Source organism: Grus americana, chromosome 3 (genome assembly GCF_028858705.1).
Source record: "Grus americana isolate bGruAme1 chromosome 3, bGruAme1.mat, whole genome shotgun sequence".
NCBI classification, from domain to species: Eukaryota; Metazoa; Chordata; class Aves; order Gruiformes; family Gruidae; genus Grus; species Grus americana.
Genome location: NC_072854.1, coordinates 41,010,201 through 41,033,819, shown reverse-complemented (window position 1 = coordinate 41,033,819; position 23,619 = coordinate 41,010,201). Strand labels below are relative to the sequence as shown.

Below are 23,619 nucleotides of genomic sequence, written 5' to 3'. Positions count from 1 at the left end.
ATTTGTGAACCAATTTCTGTACGACTCCTGCCTCCAGTAATCCTAGAATCCCCAAAGACACCTTCCAATAAACAGAACTGAAACAAAATGTATGGAGCATACTCAAGCTCTTGGTTTAGGTAGTAAGCTTCAGTGCTCACACAATGCTTTCAGTTATTTTTATTGGCAAAGGTCTTTGCATTTCCTGCTGGAAATTTCAATATTTCAAAGTGTACCATAAAAGTTCCAGTGTCATTTCCAATCACTGTTCACACCTTATTTCAAAAAGAAATACTTCGTAGAACAAAACTAGTTAAGCATGTCTTCCTCAGCACGCAGAAAACCAGCTTATCGTTTACCAGACTTCAGGCCAAAATGCAGCTGAAGCCCAAACAAGGCAAACAAATCCACAGTTGTGATTTCATACCCTTGGGAAGGCAGTTCATCGAGCACGTTTTCCATCCGTTACCTAACTAACTGTGCCCCAACTCCAAGCGCTGCTCCCTGTCTCTCCCTCCGCAAGGCCAGCGTCCGGCTCACCTGCATCACCTTCCCATCCTTTCCTCGATAGAGCGTGTAGAGCTGGTAGGCTCGGACCTCGTGGGGAGGGGGTGGAGACGTGCAGTGATGTTTACTTCTGCGCTTCGGCACGTTTTGCTGGGGCCGAGGGAGAGTCTGCTGATCAGCTGGGGAGATGGGGTCTGAGAGTGCTGAAACCTGCGTAAAATACACACAATGTTTTCCCTGTTTATGAGCCCCTGGTAAACTATTTCTGGTGGGAGTGGGACAAACCCATTGTGATAACTGCAGCAAAAACCTGATTAAAACACCAATCCAGCCACAGTGGTTGGCCACAGCTTTGGCGTCTGGCAGCAGAGTAACCAGATTTCCACACAAATCCAGTGCGCGTGACCCTCAATAGCCGAATTTCCCCACCAGAAATTGGTTTTGCCAAAAGACAACCTCTGCCCCATGGGCATAGCGGGGCTGGTGCCCTGCCTCACTGGCACACCAAAGGGACACCTGTATCTTTACAACTACGTGCTCTCTCTGTCTCTGCTGCTTTAAATCTACTGATACCTTTTCCTTTGGCTTTTTCTTTTTGCTCTTCTTCCCTTTGGGATCTGGTGAGGTTGACCGGGGTTCATCTTTCAGATCACTCTTCCTCTGCGGTGGCCGGTCACTGCTTGGCGTGTCGTCAGCAGCTGAGACGCTGCCCTGCTTGAAGCAAAGACAGGGAGTTCAGAGCAGTTGCAGAGATGGGGAAAAGGTGCCTTTTCTTCAATTTCCCAATTTAAAGCTGCTCTGCACACGAGTGGGCAACTCTCCAGCAGCAAAGCATGACAGACTGCCCCAGACAGCTGCCACAGTCACGCACAAGTGATGGCTCCAAACAGATTTAGCCCTGATGGGTTCTATTTACACCCCCTCCTCGCAGCAGAAGCAGCTGGTAGTGCTGGGCTGTACCTTGCTCTGTACCACTTCATCCCGTGGTACCGACTGAGCTCGCCTTTCCTCCTTCAGCCTCTCTCTCTTCTTCCTCAGGCTTCTTCCACGGTTAAAGCGTGAGACCTGAGGGCAGACCACACTATTACTCAGCGATGCCATGCTCTTTCCTACCACAGAAGCCAAGCGATAGAGCAGACCTTTCTCATCTCCACTAAAAGGCGACATAGAAAAGAAAGCACACTGCCAGATGGATGCGGATGGGCCAAGCAACGTATGTGTTTACAGTCATGAAAACACACCACCACCGAGCTAAGGCCATCAGGGCACTTCGCTGCCCATGGAGGGGTGACAGCCTCCTCCTGTGTCCCCAAGCTGGTTGCCAAGCCCAGCCCAGCCGTTCTCACACAGAGATGATGAGGAGGAGCAGGGTGGGGATGGCGCTGGTCTCCTACCAGAACACAGAGCCCTCCCACGTGCCTTCTGGCCTGGAGAGCATTGTAACATATCACATAGAGCAGCAGAGTATAAACAGGACATTTTGTCCCCATTTCAAAGCATCTTCAGTGCAAGCAACCATCTTGGAGGTGGGAGACATCTGAGGTAGGCAGCAGCGGGCACAACCTGGGAGCTTTTTGGTACAGGGCAGCTTTCCAACCCCTGGGCTGCCGCAGGGAACAAGTGCCTTTGGCTGCTCCATCCTCTGCCAGCCAGGACAGCCAGGACCTCTGCCAGCACTTAATACTGAGGCTTCACCTGCACACCTTCCTGGGCTTGCGAGCTGAAAGGCTCCATGCCAACAGATGTGAGGCCAGCACGCAATGCCAGCAGAAATGTAGGCACCTTTCACAGCAGAAGGTTAAGGACCAGGGCATGTGGCCGCTCTAGGTTAACTGGCCTCAGCTCTGTGTGTATGCGTGTGCTGGGGAGAGATTTGTAACGTACCTGTGATGCTTTAGTGAGGAGGAGAGCAACCTCAGGGTTATTGTGCTGTCTGGCAACCTCTAGAGGGGTCTGACCTGCCTGAGAGGAAAAAGAAAACAGCATTTCCTTCAAAACACAAGCTACTGGAAATGTGGAATTTCTTCACCCAAGGTTAGTACATGCTCGGTGCACAAGAGTAAAGTGACTAACTGCTTTCATTTACCCAGATTTAATTCAACACCCAAATATTTTCTACCAACACTACGAAGAGTGTTGAAGGGAGTCTGCATTAATACAAAACACCAAAGAAAACTCCACGTTCTGCTTACATTGTTGACCACGGATGCATCAGCCCCTGCCTCCAGCAACAGCTTAACCACCTTCCTGTGATTCAGAGCCGCAGCTAGATGGAGTGCAGTGTCCCCTGCCTGCAAGTTAGAAAGCAGAAAACAACCGTGTAACTCAAGTCCTTGGTCTCGCCCTGCAGAAATCACACCTTCCTAATAGATGCTCAGAGGTCAAAAGACCCACACTTACTGATGCAACAACTAAGACTAAATAAGGCCTGGCCAATGAAAAAGGCAGAGTTGGGAGGAAGAGGACAGGAGGGGGCAAGGAGCTACTGCAGCCTGGTTTTGAGAAATGCAGCTGGGGCGCTGGTGATCTGGTTTAACTAAACCGAGTGACACAAGACGCAGCTTGGAGACATCCCAGCTCTACCGCCAGCAAACGGATACGACATCTGAGGGCAGAACTGGTTTTCCCACCACAACTTTCTCTTTCTCTTTTCTTTTTTTTTTTTTTTTTTTCAGGTTTGATTATTTGGTGTGCAGGTGGTCATGTATTACATTACTCAAAAATAATCAGATAACTACCAGCAGCGAGATGGTTGGTGTTCTCTTCACGAGATTCCTCAGGAAAAACAGGCTTTGGACCAAAGCCAGGAGGTGATCTGGGTCCAGCACTAACACAGTGCCCTGTCCTTGTCCTGGTGCAGTGAAGTGAAGATGGCCGTGATCAGATTCGGGCATCGATAACAGAGCCAGCAACTGTTCAAGGGAGGCCGGGCACGTGCATATAATGCCCTCCTGTCCCCTTTGCCTTCCATTTTGCCTTCAGAAAATTACATCTCCTCAAGACGAGTGGAAATCTATTGCTTGCTGCTAACTTGGATAAGGCGCATTCATAAATAAAATCATTGTATGTGCAAATATGGAACAACTTGGGGTAGCGCTGGGGAATGAAGGAAAGGGGTATCTCTCTGGGCCAGTTCACACTAGTTGATCTTAATATTCAGTAGCTCATTTTGCAAGTTAAAAAACTTATTTCCAAATAAAATTACATAGTAAATTTAACATGATGAAACCCATCTTGTTTGCTGTAGTATCTCCTATCTAAGAAACAAGATTAAATGTACAGATCAGGAAACATCTTTATGATCCTCAACTACACACAGAAAATTTCCCAGGAACATGAGACGATGTGGTTAAGCACCACATAATCTGTTTATTTAGCAGATTTAACACATTTTCATGTCCTAAATCCATTCCCTTCTACCACCCAGTTAGGCTACACTATAGGTACAGCAATCACTTACTTCTCTGTAAAACAACTATGGATGATCAATCCTAGGTTAGACTGATCATTAATTTGAATTTAATGCATTCTTTTTCTTCACTTTCATGTCCTTTTAATTCCCCCTACTGCAAAAGGCGGCAAAGAAAAGTATTCCAGAAGAATTCACACTTTTGTAGCATCTGAAAAGGAGTTCTACTTCACAATGTCTCTGTAATGGCCACAGGATCATTAAAATCTAGTTACAGAGGAGAAAATGGGCCCCCATAAACCATGTCCCATTCTGCACAGATCTGGTAAGGTCCCAGGAGCTCCAACTCCTAATCCTATGCTACGACCCCTGCCCCAAACCCCCTTTCAACACCAACACACAATCGCAGAATCTCATAAATAGGCAATGCTTTAGAGAAATGATGCAAATGTGATGGCGAAATAATAAACCACTGATATGCCATCACTTTAAGGCTATTCTTAAAAGCTCAGGCATTTGGTGGCACAATGAAGCACAAAGAGAAGCGGGATTACTTGGGTAGGAATCCCTCTTCCCAACAACTAGCCTTATGCAAAGGGCGCAGAGTTGCAATGACGTTCATGCACTGACCTGGTTCTTTTCATGGACAGAACAGAAAGCACTGAGCAGCACCCTAACGATGGGCAAGTGATTATAACGAGCAGCCACATGCAGACAGGTATCTCCTGCCTGCGAACAGAAACAAAGCTCTGAGCACGTAATCGCAGTAATAAAGCTTGCACTTGTCATGGTGTTCAGGGATGAAATAATCCTATTAAACCAAAAGGAGCAGTAAATGCCACACACCTCCACTGAACAGCAATGCTGTTGTCTCTGCGGTACAAAATCTGCTGTCATGGGTGGGAAGGTTTAGCAAGAGCTGGGGTCAGACAAGGTGGGGGTACAAATTCTTTAACCACTGACAGGAAATACTGGAATTATAAAATGCTGGTTTATGCACTACAAAACCTGATTTACATTTTTACATTCAATCTGTTCTTCTGAACTGCAAAACAATGTGATTTGGAAACTCAACTCGGTGTTGCACATAATGAAGAAAACATGAGGAGTGGGGGCCGGGCAGCATCCCCGCAGGGGTGGCACGTGCACAGCTGGGATGGGAGCTGAGAGCAGAGCCACATCAGTTTCCATGTCTGTGTCCTTCTGCCCACCTTGTTATCAAGCAGGGACAAAAACATCTGGCTTCCTTTTGTAGATTTTGTTTTCCTTTGTCATGCTAGAATCATTATAAAATAGGAGGAAAGCTGTCTGAAATTGAAGTCACCTTGAATCTACCTCATTTGACAGACCGACACACAGTGTATATTATCTGTCTCAGCGAGAGCAGATCTGAAGACTTTCACTTCTCTGGCATAAAACCTCTTTAACATTTCCATCTTTTTGAGAGAGGAACCCTTTTGCAGAATTGCACGACAATGTATGGGTCAGGCCATCAGGACCCCCAAAAAGCAGCAACCAGCTGCCTCCGTCTGTGCAACAGCAAAACCCCCTTTGGCTCCTTCCGTCCCCGCTCAGATGATGGGTCTAAGTAGTGCATCGCTCAGCCATATCAAAACCATTCCTGTACTTGATGTATACAATGGTTTGTTGGGGGGGGGGGTGTTCAATAGCATTTATAATAAAAATCACAGCTTAAAGCATTTCTGAGTATTTGTACAAGTTAAAGCAATATAGCTAAAACAAAGGCACACAAAACCGAACATATTCTTTCCAAAACTCACATTATTTTTGAGGTCTGCTCGAGATCCTCCAAGTAACAAAACACGAGTACTCTGGGAATGGCTATTCTGGCAAGCCAGGTGAAGAGGTGTATTACCTGCCTTAGAGAAATACAGAAAAATATAAAAGTCGTATTTAGAAAATGGGCATAAGCATTAAAAAATAAAACCTCACAGGTCTTCCCACAAGAAAATCCACCCAGGGGTGGGAAATTATCACTGTTATTTTTCCAAAGATGTGAGCTGAATGAACCTGGAGACTGAAGTACCCTCTTCATCCTGGAAGTGATTTATCTGGGATATAGTAAAGGCAGAAGTCAGATGATCTAATGATATCTGCATTGGTCAAGTCTGTTTGCAGAAAGCAGACTGTAGAAACTGTCTGGTTCATTAATATCAAACAGCACTATCAAGTATTTCATTTAAAGAAATATAATTCTTGTGTTTCGGGTTTCCCCCACGCACACACACAAAGAACCACGCTGCCATTGCACGGCATCTCTGATCTCAAGCAAAGTCAGCCGCGACTGCAGCAGGGTGCTAGGCAGACGAGAGTCACAATGATTTCTGTTTCCTTACGATCGTAACACAAACCAGCTCCAAGTCTTGCTGGGTTTGTAGGTGGTCTCACAGGGCAGGATGCAGGTTTCAGGCTACCGGGAAGCTTTGATGTTCAGAAAGCATACCAGTCTCCAGCCAAGATGAGAAAGTGGAAAAAAAAAAAAAGCCACCCAAACCCCAGAGAATCACATGCTAAGGTTCCTGAAAGAAGCAAACGTGCAGTTTCTATGGACAGAAATCAAAGAAGAGTTTGCTTGTGTTTTCTAAGACTGTGAAGGATTTTATTGGTCTGACAAGTTTTTCTGGCACCATTTGGCTTTTGTTGGCCTGAATATGATTGGGAATTTTGGCTCTTGAGAGCTAGAAATGCAATCAGCTCAGGTAAAAAGGTTTCCCATGCTTACTAGGCTGCCTGTTCACCTTGATAATGTCCTTTAATTTGTCTCCCGTGCTTTCAAGACACAGATCAAGCTGCAGGGTTTGAATTACAAAAGGCCAACTCTTAGATGTGGTTTTAGGTCTTCGGTTCCACGTTACAGACTATTTCAGGCCTGAATGTAGTCTCTAAAGCTGTGGCAGACATGAACATTTTCTTTCTCAGCTAAATTGCATTTAAGTGTCAATTTTTTTCGCTCCTGAGTTTATCTCTGAAAAGCCTCTGCAATGTCTTTATCATCTGCTGTTTGGAAGGTCGGCCCTGGCGAGAAGGCTGAGAGGTCCTGTGCAGTAGGTGGTGGACGAGGACCTCAGAGCTGGGAGAAGTCATGGTGCTGGTGCCTCGGGTCAGGGCTCACCGAGCAGGCTCATCTGGCTCGTCTCCCACAGCATGACAAATCTCTCACCAGCTTCTATGAGAGAGAGAGTGGGTCCAAGTTTGTTGTTGGGGGTCTTCACTCATCTACTGAATCTTCACTGAAATGTTCACACTGATGGAGGATCTAAAAAGAAGGCTACAACTGATCCCATGGGATCTATCACAGTGGAAGAGTTTTCATTAAGCCAAGTAAATAAACTGCATTTCCAGGGTGATTGCTGGACAGGAGGAATATGGATACCCAGGTGGTTTACCCACATGTTGTCCCATTCCTCAAATGCCTGCCTGACTTGCCTTTAAAATCCCGGGTGTCCTGTCTGGCCTCTGCATTTCACTCAATGTAGAAGCTGTCTTCAATTGTATTGCTCTTTTATATACTGTGCTCAAGGTGCTGTGCTGTGCTGTGAGAAGTGCATCCGTACAAGTGTTCTCCCAGGATACATTAACCAGGAGTTACAGAAAATACAGAGTTAAATCCCTCCTGTCTTCTGCTGCTTAGCAGGCTTTGGCAAATCTAGCAGCCCGTATCTGCCCATCCAGCCAAAATTGCACGATGCCCAGGTGTAAGTCAACAGTCCCTAGGGTGCTCCTGGACATGGCACTCAGCCCTGGCTACCAGAAAAGCTGTCAGAAAGATTATGCCTTGTTGTCAGTAACATAAAAAGTTGAGAGACCAGAGAAACCATTTTGGGATTAAGTAAACTTAAGCTCTTCGTTTTTCCTTGAAATCAAAAGGGGTAAAAGCACGTGCATGTGTGCAAGCATGCACAATTCCCACACTTTTCAGCAGCTCCTGAGAAAAGACCCTGTCCATTAAAAAACACCCAAATGGTGAAATGCAAAGGGAGAGGATTGGGTGGGTAAGACATCAAAGACCAGCGCAGGAGCTGTTCATGCAGTATTGAAGTCTGCCAGTCACATTTCAGGCATCAACCCAGCCAAGCTATTCTGTGCACATGCTTTCCAAGAGAGGTTGTCTCCAGTTGACATACGCTGTATTGTAAGCTAAATCTTCTAATACCCTGAGGCATCCAGCATCCAGGAGAACCAGACTTGCATCTTAAGCCCATACCTTTGTACAAAAGTACACATATAGACATAGACAAGCATATCCAGGGAGAGGAGTATAAGGGTTCACAAGACTATAAAGTCAAGCATGGGAAGTTGTCTGAAGTACCTTTGATACAAATCTAGGTGAATATTACAGCAAAAATAATTACAGAAAAATTAAAATTGGAAGTTGGAACACTATAAAAGAAGGAATACACATAAAATAATATCAAAGATGATGTAATTATAGACCACAAAGTGACCATGACTGTACAAACACATGCATATATATTGCAAATATACATGCGCACGTACAGAAACACTATGCCCAGGCAACATGCCTTTTTACTCAAAATCTTGGACTTTGGCCATCTGCCTCCCTTCTTCCCTTTCTTCACTAGTCCCTTTCAGTTGGCATTTTAGAGAGAAGTTTACTAAAAAATGCTCGGAGACCCCATCAAGCCATCCCAAAGCCCTCTCGCCTGTAACCAAGGACACGGTGCCAACCGAGCAGTCCCAACCCTAACTCAGCTCACGCCATAGGCTGCTACTGCCACTTCATAGACTATTTCATTAACTTTTGAATTTGTGAATTGAAGTCTCCCACAGACATTACAATTAAGAGTGGAACTAAAACCCCTTGCTTTGTTGTTCTTTTCCTCTAAACTGCTCTGAAAGTATTATAAATACAAAGAGGAAGATAATCCGGGTTCATTACAAGATTTTGGTAAGAGCTTACGATCATGTATTAGGAAGAACTTGCTAACAAAAGATAGGGTATTTTTTTCCCCTCTGTGGCTTACATTCACTTGGCTGTTTAATTTATCGGGGGGGGGGGGGAGGGAAGGATTTTGAATGCCATTTTCCTATTAGTACAATTCCTTTTCATTTTAAATCACACCAATCACAATGAATTCACTTGGTATAAATTAGAGCAGCGTGGAGACTCCACAGGAATTGCAGCCATAATTAATGTATCATTCAATGTGCTATTGAGTTCCTCCTGCATCAACTGTCAAAATATGAATTTCCTAATGCCTGTGGACGAACCATCCAGACATAATAAATGCAAAAAGAGACAAAAAAAAAATCCCACTAGGAGCTGGTCCTCCACTCGCTGAGAAATGCCATGGCCAAAACTCTCCAGTGCTAAGAATCAGCCACCTTACACCAGAACTGAAAGAGCCTCCTGCATGGGTCTCACCTTGTTCTTGGCAAGTACGTTGGCTCCTGCTTTAACGAGCACTTTGGCAGACTGACTGAATCCATGCCAACACGCTTCATGAAGAGCGGTGTTCCCATCCTGAAGAGCACACACACAAGAGGAGAAGGTTAGTGTGCTGTGTCCACACACAGAGTTACATCACATTCAGAAGGCAGCAGCTGCACGGTCCACCTGCTCACCAAAAAAAATAAATAATTTTCCTTCCCTATTAGCTAATTTTCTATTTTATTTTTTATCAGAGGCAGATATACACCAGACTAAAACATAAAATAATTTCTACTCACACCTTATGTACTTTTTCCTATCTACTCTTTCTATCTTCAACCTCTATCTTCTACTCCTTCCCACATCTCCTAGCAAGCAGAGAATAGCACTAAAGCTTTTGTTTGGATCTTGGAATTAGTTATATATATTAGTTATATATACTCCTAAACTAAATTTACAGCTTGGAATTCAAGGATAATCAAGGGAAACTGCAGTGTTTTGCTTAGGGCATAGTATATTTGTACATTTCTTTAGTTCATCCCTTTAGTTCCTCCGAGCTGAGACTAGATTCTTAAATCAAAAATTATCAGCCTGATACAAAAAGAATAACTAAATCAGTGATTTACATTAAAGAGATGGTACAGCTTTTTTTTCAGTGTAATTGGTCCAATTACTTTCAAAGCATCAGATACTTACTCAGGAGTATAAACCATAACTTTCTCTCTGAGACCTTAATATCACTGGCTGGCAAGGCTGCCATCCCACAGGACTTTGGTTTTGTCTGTTACCTTGTCTTGTCTGTCCAAAGCACACCCCTCTTGAATCAGCGATGCTATAACATCGGTGTTCCCTACGACAGCAGCCCGGTGCAATGCTGTCTGATCACCCTGCAAAAAGAAGCAAATTTGTAATCGGTACCATTCCCACCTCATTTTGACTCAATGCAAATGCATACAACACACGCAGGGGCTGCAACTTCAACACACGTACTGTTTAAATCCAAGCTGCCTTTGAAAACAGTCCCTGTAAACAACTGTCACTAAAGTTTCCAAGATTAATGAAGTTATTGAAAGTATCAGAAAACTACAAAACAACTGCTTACAGAAGTCTGCAAGTCATCATAATCCCATATACAGCGCTGAAGCGTTCTAAAAATATGGTAGTATTAGAAGGCAGTGAATCTAACACATTTGGCACTAGGAATCTTATAACAATATCTGTAGGGAACTAAAGGGAATTACAGGCTGTCGTAATACATCATAATGATCCTCCAGTACTTAAACTAACTGGATGAAGCTCTCCTGTTTTGGCTCTGATTGCTCTATCAGCCCTGCTTAGGATAAGGAGCATGAGATGAGATCAGTCTCTTCAGCACCTCTGATGAATTTACCAATTAGTGCTAAGAGTGGAGGCAATTTTATGATGAGGACCACAACTGCAAGACCACCAACTCATTTCATTCAAGCAACTGAGTAATCTTGAAGTCCGAACGACTTTCATTTCTCACTGACCTGCCACGTAGCAGCAGCAAGCAAGTTTCTTACATCAGTTATTTCCTTGATGGCCAAGTTTCAAAAAGAAATTACGCTGATGCAGTCATCTTGTCTGACTGCCCATCTATCTCCCCCCTAACAACTGTCAAACTCATTTGCTGAGCTGGAGAGCCCAAGATTAATTTTCTGTAAGACTTCCAGAAACCGAAGGCTAGGGAGATGCAAACTACTGGCCCTGCCCATTGACAGTTATCTCTGTATTTTTACGTGCATGATGGTGAGACCATGATAATGGAGAGGGAATAGGAGGATTTATGCAGCAGCATGTAGGGATGTAAGACACCGACTGATGGCAAACCGAGCTGCAGTAGCCCCACTTGCTGCCACAACAACAGGTCCTGGCTTCCCTTTGAAGTCGCTTTGAACCTGCAATGCTGAAGCAGAGCCTGTGAGTCCAGGCACAAAGACTAGCTTCAGAGCTGCACACAGCCTTTTTTGGGGGATGAATAAAGAGAGCGGGAAACCAATCCCTTTCTGTTATCTAGATAATGGTCACCAAAACCACACAAAAGGCAGAGATATCCAATGTATCCTGAGGGGAAAAAAAAGCTTGCAGAAAGCTAGTCCTAAATAGATACAAAATTTCTCTGCTAAAAATCTGTATCAGATAATACCATATTATATTAAATGCTAAAACTAGAGGAATTTCTGCACTTTCTGTCCCACGGTCTACAAGTCTTTAGATAACTGGACAATTCAAATAATTTCTTCTCAAAGGCAATTAGCAGCTGACTTAAAAATTGCACTTAGTGGGGTTCTTTTGTGCTAATGACACCAAAATAGTTATTAATCCGTAAGGGAAAAATGAGCATTGCCAACCATGATCTTTCAGTAACTCCTATAATACCAACTCCCACCAGCAGTAAATCATTAAATTGGCTTATAATCATGAAGTTGATTTTTAAAAAAATGTGTTGAAGGCTTTTCTAAAATTTGCTAGATGTGTTTCGTCTCTAGAGGTTACATACTCTTACTTTTGTTCTTGTCCCTATCAAGACTGGAAATTTACTTTAAGAGATTTTGAACAAAGACAGTAATGGCTCCAGGAACTGGGACTTTCAGAAAAACACAAAGTATTGGGAAACTGACAGCACCGCAAGTTCTCTGAACCTGTGTATTTGTTCCAAATTTAAAGATAACCAAAATGTTATGGAAAATGTCCAGATTATACCATGTCACAAGTGCAAGTGTCAGATAATTCCCAGTAACTATTACTGCACAGAAATCTGCTTGCTAACAAGCCAGGGAAGAACTCAACACCCTTTCTTGGTAACGCATGGTACTGGTGACTGGCACAGCTACTGCAGTACTATGTACTGGTAATGTGGACACTGCAAAGGTCATTTTATCTGACTACCATGAAGTGGAAAGTAATCCGTCAACCTATCCCTTTGCACCAGCAGAACTACACAAGACATTATAATAAAGACTAAAACAAGATGACATCTGCCATTGCGATGGATGGAGCCTGGACAATGAATGGTTGGTTCCTACTTCTTTACAGTCCGGAAAATTGATTGTGGAGAAGACCAAATTGGGGGTTGGAATGGATTGTATTGCATTTAATTTGTAATTAAGGGTCTTCTCACTGGGCCAGTTTAAATGAAGGCTGTTCTTGTCATTAGCCCAATCCCATCACAGTAATTGCAGTGAGGTCAAAGGCCATTCAACTTTTGGGGGTTTGTCGATATGACAGCTACTTCTAATGGCATCTCAGTTAAATAAAAAACAACACATGTGGAAGGCAGGAAGCACACCTCACTGCTGCAGGAGCAGGTCTCCCTTGGGGAGCCCAGTCCATGTGCTGGGGGGACCATTCATCAGGGCTGCACAGCGGCACTGGGACAGCTTCAGCCATGTCCAAGCTTTGTCCATTACTATATTCTGGTCCACAAAATGGAAGCATGGGTAGGTGAAGGGACACAAGTCCTGCAGATGGCAGGCTCAGGTGTCTCCTGCCCAAGGTGTGGGCTTTGGTGCTTGACATCTTCCCTCACAAGCATGGGGAGAGCCAAGCATCAAAGAGTAAGGTCTGACCAGCACCCCGACCAGGTAAAGAAATACATCATCCATGTAACAGGGAGTGTCAAAGGATATCTCGAACCCTGCCCCACCTGGACTGAGGCACCCCCCAGAGAAGAGATGGCAGGTACCAATGTCCTGGTGAAGGTCCCTACCACCCCCAGGCCCCTCAGCCAGCAGGGCAGGACCTGGTCAACGGTTCCCTCGGACCACAGCACACACATGAACCTCAGACTGCTTAAGGTGCTATGGAAGCTGGACCCTCAGACTGCAATGGCCTCTGCGTGCGAGTCGCTGAGGGACCCAGCCAGAGATGGCATAGCCCACCAATAAATAACACTGCCTGCACCGCTGTGTTTCCAACCTGTCCTGCCTCCTCATCAGCAGAGGAGCAAACCCCTATCTTACCTCTTACGGAGTCAGGTAAAACAGATGAGTTATATTTTTTTCACAGTGTGAATTTTCAGACAGTGTAATCACTGACTCGTGCATCTTTTCATTAATTGCTAAAATAACTGTCTATGAAAGCACTCATCAGAGTTCTGCCTTTAGCAAGGCATTGGGGGCTGTTCCAGAGGCTCGGAGAGCAATTACACCGGTAAATGCATATTAACTGCCCAGACTATTATGCCAGGCAGAAATTATTATCCTATTTGTAAGTGATTTATGCCTTAGGAACAGACTGCAGATCAGTAGCAATGAGGAGAGATAAGTCCAGTGCTATGTCACGCAAATGTGACCTTGACAGAAACAACAGAGTCTGCCTAAATGCAGATGCGGGCCCAATGCCAAAAAGACACTTAGGTGCTGAAGTGAGGCTTGGTAGAAGTAAAGCACTTAAGTCTACACCGGTGCATCTTAAATCCCCTTCCTCAGCTGCTGCCTAGCCCTGAAAACAACTCAAACTCAGGTGTTTCCACTCCAACACCCCGGACACCTCGGCTTGCACACTGCCACAAGGCACCGCAGTCATGGTGGCACCGAGGAGGTCGCTGCGTGGCACACGTCCCGCCCTGCTGCAGCCCCTAACGCAGGTATCCCTGCTCCTCTCCCTCACCCTGTGAGCGCCCTCATCGCAGGTGTGCTAGAAGAAGCTCCACGCAAGTTGCAGATATGCCCACCACCCTTTGAAATGACACCAGCGAAGGAGGTGGCCGCTGGCTCTTCTGCAGCAGCCCAGAGATGATGGTACTTGCCCAGCTTGTCTTGCCATGAAAGCACTGCTGTGTGCAAAGTGCTCCACTTGTAAGAAAAATCTCGGTATTGACTGGGCTAGAGAGAGGGAGATGCTGGGACAGGAGTCTGCATCCCCCGGTGCAGAGGATGCAGGGCGGCACATCCCGAGAGCTCTGCCTGTGACGGGGCTATTGCACAGCAAGGCCCAGCACCAGCAGGCAGTACGTTTCCAAAGGGTGAAACCATGCTCTTTACAGAGAGCTTAAACACCTGCTTTCAGGAGAGGGTTACAGGCTGGGAGTCCTGAAGAAAGGCAGATAACTAAATCTTGACCATCTCCATGGATTTTGGCATTACCCTTTCCTTTAGCACTTCTGTTTTGGCTAGGCCTGTGGTGCTTGTTCAGTGTCCCGGTGTTTGCAATTACCTCCTCCAGTTTCCTCATTTGCTGACTAACTTAAAGCAGTGGGTGCTTTAAGGCACCAGGCACCTAGGGACTGGACAGGCACCTAATTTTACATCTGAAGTTCACCCCAAAGGAAAGGAAACAACACAAGCAACTTACAAAAGGGTTTCAGGTGGCTATTAGTACTTCTGCCAGCTCTCCTGGGTTACTGGAGTCTCTTTTATAGACTCTATTGCCCAAACTTAACAAGATTCGGTGTACACTAGTTTGTAATACATGTTACTTTTTCCTTTCTCTGATTTCAAAAAAATACTATAACCACCATATTTTGTTTTCCTGCACACTCCCATTCTCCAGAACAAGCATCAGTTGTACAATCTCCTTTAAAGCGCCTCTCCAGCGTCATGCTTTGCCTCCTCACCTTCTTTCCATCTTTGCAGAAATCACCAAATAAACTGTCTTGCTACAGGAGAATTGCACCAAAATAAGCAGCAAAACCTTATGCCTTCTATCCCTGATACAAAGTGCTGGACGGCACTTGCAAAGTCTTACACTATGAAATCAAACCACTAAATTGATGGTAGAAAGTTGAAAATATTTTAAAGTTAAATGTAACCAAGTGTTAAATACTCGCAGGAGCACACAAGCATAGGTGGATATCCTGAAGCAGCCGTACACAAAGGCAACTGAATGTGCCCTAGTGTTTCTCAACATCACTGTGCTGCTCTCCTCCTCCTCCTCTAAAGAAAGGCAGTCACCATGATACACAGCAAGAACAACTTCACTCTGAACGATAAATGATGATGCATGACCAGCAGATGTGATCAAGGCATGAGAAAATAATCATGAACGAAACAAATTACAGCTTAAATGAGACTGAAATGGGAGTACAGGCATAAGCCATTTTGCATATTTACATTCAGCTAGAAATGATTATGAACCCTGGGTTATTGTTCCATTCGAAATTAATTTTCTGCTTCTTGAACTGGAGCTTCCAGAAGGGAAGTTTCGGTGCCTCGAGCCTTTGTTTTAAATTAACTTGTTTTCCCAGCTAGATTTTCAGAGAGCGCATACAGGGCAGGAAACTTGATGCAGAGCACCCAGCACAAAGCCCGCCATGCAGCCATGCACCGCCGAAGAGCTCGGTCATGCCAGACCGCCAGGCCAAGGTTTCGCAGCATGCAGCTGTGGGATACGTCAAGCTCAAGGCAGGATTGATGCACAAGATTTCTAACCTCCTTCTCTCTTTCTGATCTTCTAGGTTCCTTCCTAGCCTTTCTCTTCTGGTTTCTCTTATCTTTTTCGTCCTTGGTTTCCTTCACCGGGACAACTTTCTCCTTGACTATTTCTGAGGTGTGTGCTGTATGGATACTCATTGACCACTCAGAGATGGCATTGGAATCCCAGTAAGAGTTTTCGGTATTGGCAGGGAGAAGAAAAGAGTTAGCTCCCGGGGTGGCGTACTCTACAGAGCTGGACTCCACAGGTTGAAATTCATAATAATCCCACTCCAGGCCACTGGAGGTCATTCTTCAACTAATTCTTACGGCTCTTACTGTGTTTTAAAGAACGTATCTGTAGAACACGAAGTGAGTGTTTTAATCTCTCCACAACATTTAGCAACTTTTAAGTTTTTGCTTATCATGTGGCAGATGAAAAGTCTTGCATTCGTTAATTAAAGTCTTGTATTCATTAATTAAAGTCTTGTATTCATTAATTAGCTAAAGAGAGTCAACTCCAAAATAAAATGTGTTTAGGTTTCTCTTGTTATTTAGAAAAATAAAATATAGGTCATCTTTATAGAACCTGGAGATGTTTTTGTGTTATCATAACAATGCCACAGACAAAAATCAACTAAGTAATTTACTTTTTAATTAAATATGATACTCCCCACTCTCACATGTGATTTCATCTCTGAACCTAAATCTGTATTCCTGAAAAACAGCAATGAAACATACAGATGTTAATCAACATTTGAAACTAAGATGCCTTCGCTGCCAAATAAGCACACAGTAAAAGTAAGCAAAGGCATAAATAATAGATTGCAACCAAAAGAGACTATGAACATATTCTGTGGGGCACAAATAACGTGTAAAAATGAATTATACAAGGAGAAACCATAGAGAACCTTCTTTGAAGACCTACGTAAAAGGAAAGCAGAAATATTTTAGTTAATACCTTTCACAAGAAAAAATTGTCACTTGGAGTTTTAGCCTTCCTCCTCCTCTGAGTTAAATCCAAACACACCCTCCGAGATTCAGCAACTCCTGAGGCTCTCCTCAACCCCAGCCAAACTACTGGTACTAAATACAGAGCTAAAATCAAAAAACATTTTAAAGAAACAGTATCTGTGAATCAAGCGTGCATCTATTCTGTTTAGATTAATCACCACATTTAGAAGTGGTATTAATTTGTCGTGAACAAAGCCACTGAGAAGCTTGCAAGGCAAGTGAAATAGGTCTTCTACAAGCTGAATATTTCTACAGCGCAAGACTCTTCACAAAACTGAAATGATGCTAAACACTCGTTTACTGTTTTTCCATTATGGCTATCATGTTTACATATAAACAGCCTAGATATTATTCCTAGAGGATTAAAAAAAACCCAGACTTACTCAAAAAACAGTTTTCACAGAAACCCAATTTGACAAAGTCAGTGGAAGCTCTTGCATTCTTAGAGCAGCAACTTGCTTTTCTCAGGAAAACCAACTGTGCTTGTAAAGTACCTGCAATTTTGTCTTAAATACCTGATGAATCATTTTCGCTGGGAGAAGTCAAAAAACATACTCAGGATACATCTGAATAAACTGATACTCCCATTACACTTGCAAATCTGCTCCATTTCACAGATGGGCACAGGGAAAGAATAAAGAGCGCAGGAAGCAAAATTTCTTCCTAGAAAAACAAGTTTCCCAGTAGAAAGCTGGCTGCACCAGTACCCCAGTCCTCAGCTTGTCAGACAGCCTGCTCACGTCTCACAGGGAAGCAGCTACTCATGCAGAGAAAGAAACCCGTTTTCCAATTTCTATGGATATTTAAGACTCTCTAGATGCAAACAAATGCTTAAGGGGATTTTCAAGAGTGAGGTAACTAAAACCATGTTACGGGTCACTCCAATGTGCCTTAAAGCTTGGTCCAAGATTAGAACTATTCTTGTGGAAAACCCAAGAAATTCCAATAACTTATATATTTTACCAAATGAAAACAAACTACCGTTTGTTAAATTCAAAGCTGGTTTCAGTTGTGCTGATGCTTCACCACATGACAGATGCGACCACCCCCACATCGAGTGCGGCTTCCAACAGGATGATTTCCCTGCGACGCTGCACAACGCTCTAGACAGCTGCGCAATACTCTATACGCTGTGGCATGTGTCTACACAAAAAGCATCTCCCACTTCAGGCAAACATCACAATGGATTGTCTCCTTTACCTCACGTCCTCCAGTGGGTTCCCGTAGGTTACAACGAACTCTTAGTTTATTTCCAAACCAAGCGTCAGATGACGACTCTCACTGCTACTCACACCTGCCTGGTGCAACCAGAGCTCTAATAAAGCTCTGCAGCTTCAGGAAGAGGACCAAGCTATTTGTTGAAAACCACCACATTTTACATTGTCTCCTATGCAGTTTTGCATCTCCAGATTAGAGGTTACATCTCCAAATTAGAAAACAGAGACAGATTTTCTTTTCATTTAATCCTGCTTCAAAGAAGTGAAGGTCTACTGTTATTTGCAAATTACCTTTTCCCCTCCACCCCAAGCAAGAAGGTTGTATCTACTTACATCATCCTGAATATCCAGGTCACAACCTGCCTTCAACAAGACCTGGACAACGTGGAGATGACCCTTGTGGGCAGCAAGATGCAGGGGGGTCCGGCCATGCTATGAATGAGAAGAAAATAATAATACCTTAAGATGAATTTTTACACGTGGTAGTTGACAAGAATTTTATCTGCTCTTCCTCATTCTTCTGTTCACACCTCGCTCTCTGTAACCTGGAATAGCAACAACTGACATATATTAGTGTACCAAAGGCTTTACCTTAGTTTCATGTATGCTGAAAACTCCTCCTCCCCCTTCTGCAACATTTCAGTTTATCCCGATGGTACTCTACAACAGGGATATTATATTCACATAAAGATACTTCCTTACAAATTCGGATCCAGCTTTGTATCCAAGCCTAAAAAGAATTCATGACCCTTTTGTTTCTGTCCTTCTGGAGCGCAGAATTGTCAACCACTTTCAACGTCACTCTATACAACAAAGCTGCAATTGGGGGCTAATTCATATATTGTAATGGGTACCATCTTTGCGATAGAAATAAGAATTACTGGACTGTTGTGTATGATGGACACTCCCCTTAACAGGAGTCACTCCAAGTGACTTCATGTGTACGACAACCAACCTCATTTTGCCAAAGATCTGTCAGGTTTTTTTAGACAATACTTATTTTTAAACATTACCAAGCTCTAACCCACATGAAAGTAAGAGTATAAAAAAGTCATGAGAAAGTCAATCCATAGTGTAATCAAAGACAGTTCCCTAATAAACAGAAGGACAGAAAATCTTTAATTAGTGAGATGGATACATGATGCATGGTTTTAGGAGAAAAAAAACCTAAGATTGAAATTTTACAGTAAAATCAATTTAAAAAAACAACAAACCATCTCCTCAGCAAATGGGTTCCAAAAAAATCTAAGTGAAATGTCAAGAGAAAAACAATAGTTACAAGTAACTGAGCCCCACTTGATCATCCTTTGACAGAATTTAAAATGAAACATTTCAGGACAAGGGGAATAGGCTGCTTCTCCTAAAAGGCGTAAGAATCAATATAAAAAGAGGCTCAAGGAAGGAAGAGATTGTAAGAGCAGTCGGACAACAGAGGACAGCTACAACAAGAGATTTCCTAAATATTTAACCCATAAAATCTGAAAAAGAAAACTCATAAGGGAGAATCAAGAATTAACTCCAGGAAGAGAGAGAGCGAGAGCATGTGTGTGTGTGTGTATATAAAATCTCAAAGCATCAATATGAAAAGTGAGTGAAAACCCTTAAGAACTGTTAAACACCAACACTCTAAAACTGTTCCTTGCAAATTTTATTTCATCACAATTAAGAAAACAGGATCCCAGACATTGCTAAAATCACAGAGTATCTTCACAAAGAATCCCACTTTCTTCATTAGGCATTTTATGAGACAAAGAAGAGTTACATTAGTCTTCACCTGTGTCTATTACATATCTATATCTTCATTACTGCTGCTATTGTCTATTTTTCCACCCAAAGATTTACCTTGCAAAGGAACATAAATCACCTATGGAAGGAGCGAACACCTCAAGAGCTGGCTGGCTACTAGTGGCCTGAAGTAAGCAGAAGGCAACCACCACTGTTCTGAGGTTTTAAGTAACTTCCCCAGTGGGAAAGCTACTTCAAGTAAATAAAAAACCAATCTCAGGACAGGATTGTTTTCACTGAGCAAACCTCATACCCACATAGCTGGTAGAGCCTCAGGAAATCAGCCTCTTCAGAGCAAAAAGGAAAGCCAGCATTGAAATCCACAGAACTGCTGGGGAGAAGATGTCCATGTCATTACTGACTAGTTGTGCTGTGCTTTCAAAATGTTAAATGTTGATTAATTGTCCTACGTTATCGATCTGAAGGGCCAGATCTAAAAGTCCTCACCCACTCTGACACACGGGTCTCTCAAAACCCAAACGTTGTCTCCCATTAGTGGCAGCACCTTGTTCCCACATGGGAAACTTCCATTCCTGCCCCCGGTGAAGGTGTGGGAAGGGCTCGCTTTCAGCTGTCACCACTGCCCCTGGGTGCTTCTTGATTGACCTGGTTGCAGGTCCCTAAATGCCTGCCCCTATGGCGAGGGGCACCAATCTGCACTGAGCATGCTTCCTTCTCCATCAGCCTGGAGGAGAGCCAGGGCTATGTCTCTGTTCCAGGTAACTCAATAGCAGGAGGCAGAAAAAAAGAAAAAGAAAAAAAAAAAAGACAGAATAATAATAATAATAAAAAAAAGAAGCTAGATTGACCTATCATTCCCAGCTATGAACAATGTGGTTGGATTATGAATATGTGCTCCAGCACGTTCAGGTTTATGGGTTCTGACTTTCTACATTACTTAATGGCAATAAGTAAATCACCTAATCCGGGCGTCTCACTTCCTGGTAGGTTACTAATATATCATGAAAACAATTTATTGCAATCTGCGCACAGAGCAGAAAAAAAATCCCAAACAAACCCAACTTGAAGCCAGCTCACGTACTTTAAAAGGAAAACAGTGTCAACTACATGAATATATCGCAGCAGGGAAACTTTCTGATAAGATAACCATCTACAACCACTGAAAAAATGCTGAGGTGCAGCCAAAGGTACTATGTTAAAAGTAAACTATGAAAGCAGGGTATGTGTTTATTTCAATACGAGGGACATGTCTTCCTCACCCAACACACCCTCCTAGGCAATCACCACACAGAGCATGCCTGGTGGCAGGGCACAAGCCCAAGAAAAGGTTGCAAAACCGCGGAAGATCCAGATCACACAACCTTGACCTGCCCGTTCAGTGCCTTAAGGCACGTTAAAATGAAGCCGCCCCAGGGAATGGGCTTATCCGGAGGAGGCTGCCCTTGCCCCAGGGAGCAATAGCTTCTCCTGTCACTGGGACCAACCTGTCCCCCGTTCTCCATAGCTGAGCAGCCTCCCCATGCTCATGGCCAGCTACAGGAGATGGTGCTGGAGGATGAGAGGGCACTTGCTGGAAGAGGCCACCACGGGGCCAGGGAGAGCTGTGAGCAAGGGTTGCCTGGCTGTTCCTGTCACTCAGCAAACAGAGGCTCACGTTAACGGTGCATTTCCCCTATCATCATCCCCAAGCATTCAAAAACTTCAGCCAGGTCCCCAAAACCCAGGTTTTTGTTTAAAAAAAAAAAAAATTATTGAAATGGAACACTAGAGCATTATTTTTCTTGCAGACGGTTTGAGTGTTTTGAGGTTCTCTATCCAGTAACATAGGTTCAGAGGCATCCCACCTATTGGAGACCCCTAGAGAGAGACCTTCAGAGAACAGAGCTACTGCATACATGCAGTCCTTGAGCTCTTCCTACTATAAAGGGACACTATAAATGAAAACTGTGACTCTGCCTATGATGGGAGAGTGGGAAGGAGGATCAATTCCAGCACATTACACTGATTACAGGCTCAGGCTTTTGGAAGAGCACTGATCATCTCAAAATTAATCATAACTCTGCAAGAACTGGCAATGCCAGATTTTCTTTTTCTTCCCAGTAACATCAAAATGAGAGATGGGCAGTACAGCTGGATGGTGTTCCAGTGCAGGCAACACAAACACTGGAAAAACACTCCAACCCACCTCCCCACAAAAACATATACATAGTATGTATGTATATATGCACGCACACACCAATTCAGAACAAACTCGGAGGGAGAGACAAGGCAATTTGGGTGCCCCTCATGCTGTGATGACAGACTTGGAGCTCAGCAAGCTTTGGAGAGAAACGTTCAATTGGGGCCATGCCACAGCGAGAAGCCCCAGCAGCAACAGTCAGAGCTGCTCATGCCTTCATATCTCTACGTCAAACCAACAGCCCATAAAGTTTTTCTTTCACAGCAATGCATCCTACCCAAAATATCTAGGGGGAAGAAAGACGAAGGCAGCCAGATGAATTTCCCTCTGCATGTCTCCTCCATGAAGACGTTTTGCACTCACCACTGCAGCACCAAAGAGGGGGCTTATCTGAATATAAACATGGGTCCTAGTGGGAAAGGAAACATATACGAACAAGAGTGTCTCCTAGATGCTAACTGCAAGGAGACATCACTAAAACCGGGGACTGCTTAACATGCAGATTACCGACTTAAAAGCTTATGAGCATTTCCAAATAGGAACTGTAATGGTTTGGGGGTTATTACAGAAATACAAATGAGAGACTGCTATAACTTAGGATTAATGAACCAATAAAGCAGTCATTCACTTTAAAAAATACGCAATTCAGACTTCTATTCAAATGTAAAGAATTGCTTCAGCAGGCAACAAATCATACAAATCCTCCCGTGTCACAGGCTTATTGACAAAATAAATGGGACCTATTGCACCAAGGCTGCAACTTCCAACAACCGTGACACGCTGCTATAGCTATGGGGCATATCAGGTTGCAGCCAAGCACAGTAAGCAGCCACATGAATCTCAGCAGTAAAATGCAAGGGTAGGGGTTTGTATTTAATCTGTATTCTAACTTCCAAACATTGACAGGCAGCTGTCGATACGTACTGTTTAAAAGCAGAATTTTCTCAGAGCAGCTGCCAATGTGTGCCCTCTGCAACCAAATCCACAGAGGGGGGCCTTAGCACCCTGAGCCACATGAGCTTTCCTTGAGTTTATGTCCTTGTAGATACTTTTATGCAAGTACATTCAGTTCTCCATCTCACCCTGCTCTGGTGCTGCACAAGGACTGTTAGTTATTCATCCATTTTGCACTTATACAAAAACATGCCTATCCATGTTTTATCTGAAAGCTTGAAAACAAAACCCAGCTGCTCACACTGATGATTTGTTAGACCGCTCTCCGTGAATACCTGCTCACTCAAGTCAGCAGCAAGTTTCCCAGTGACCTCAACAGGCATTCAGTGAGTGCCTAAATGTTTGCAAGTCCCCTTTCATTTATTTTTATTCATTGTTTAAAACAGACACAACTAGTTTTTCAAACTGAAGTAGCACAAAGATGTGAAAGCACCAAAATATATTTCTTTTTTGTTTCTGTCTGAACTTAAAAAGGAAGGAAAAAACCAAGATTGTTTTAAAGAACTCAGTATGCTCTGAATTTGAAATCTTGATGACAAGATTACAAGTACGCCAGCATTATGAAAGAGTTGCCATATGGCAGGTTCCTAACATGACTAGTTCAAAAATCAAATCAAACAAACAAACAGAATTACTGAATCAAAACAGAAGCACTACCTTTTGAATTTCTATGGTTTTTGCCAAATGATCATTCCTTCTCTGCAGAATTCAATTTTATAGCTATGATCTTAATGCTATGCTCTGCAGAAAAGCCATATTCTGTTTCCCTTTGAAAAAATATTCATAAAAGCCATGGTGCTATACAAATTACAATAAAACTGCCTGTA

General features: G+C 43.5%; 1 protein-coding gene across 13 annotated transcripts in view; it reads right to left on the bottom strand.

The window, feature by feature from the left end:
• ANKRD6 (ankyrin repeat domain 6) overlaps nt 1-23,619 on the bottom strand; it is a 116,023-nt gene that overhangs the window by 7,950 nt on the left and 84,454 nt on the right. For 3 of the 13 annotated variants that reach the window (XM_054819909.1, XM_054819918.1, XM_054819910.1), the window contains exons 2-12: nt 18,247-18,345; nt 15,701-16,040; nt 10,097-10,195; nt 9,303-9,401; nt 5,677-5,775; nt 4,526-4,624; nt 2,679-2,777; nt 2,371-2,448; nt 1,447-1,551; nt 1,060-1,200; nt 520-696 (exon numbers count right to left, since the gene is read on the bottom strand). In XM_054819909.1, the coding sequence (XP_054675884.1) occupies nt 520-696; nt 1,060-1,200; nt 1,447-1,551; nt 2,371-2,448; nt 2,679-2,777; nt 4,526-4,624; nt 5,677-5,775; nt 9,303-9,401; nt 10,097-10,195; nt 15,701-15,994 (1,290 nt within the window). In that variant the 5' untranslated portion in view covers nt 15,995-16,040; nt 18,247-18,345. The other 10 variants (XM_054819911.1, XM_054819919.1, XM_054819912.1 and 7 more) reach the window with 7 other exon arrangements.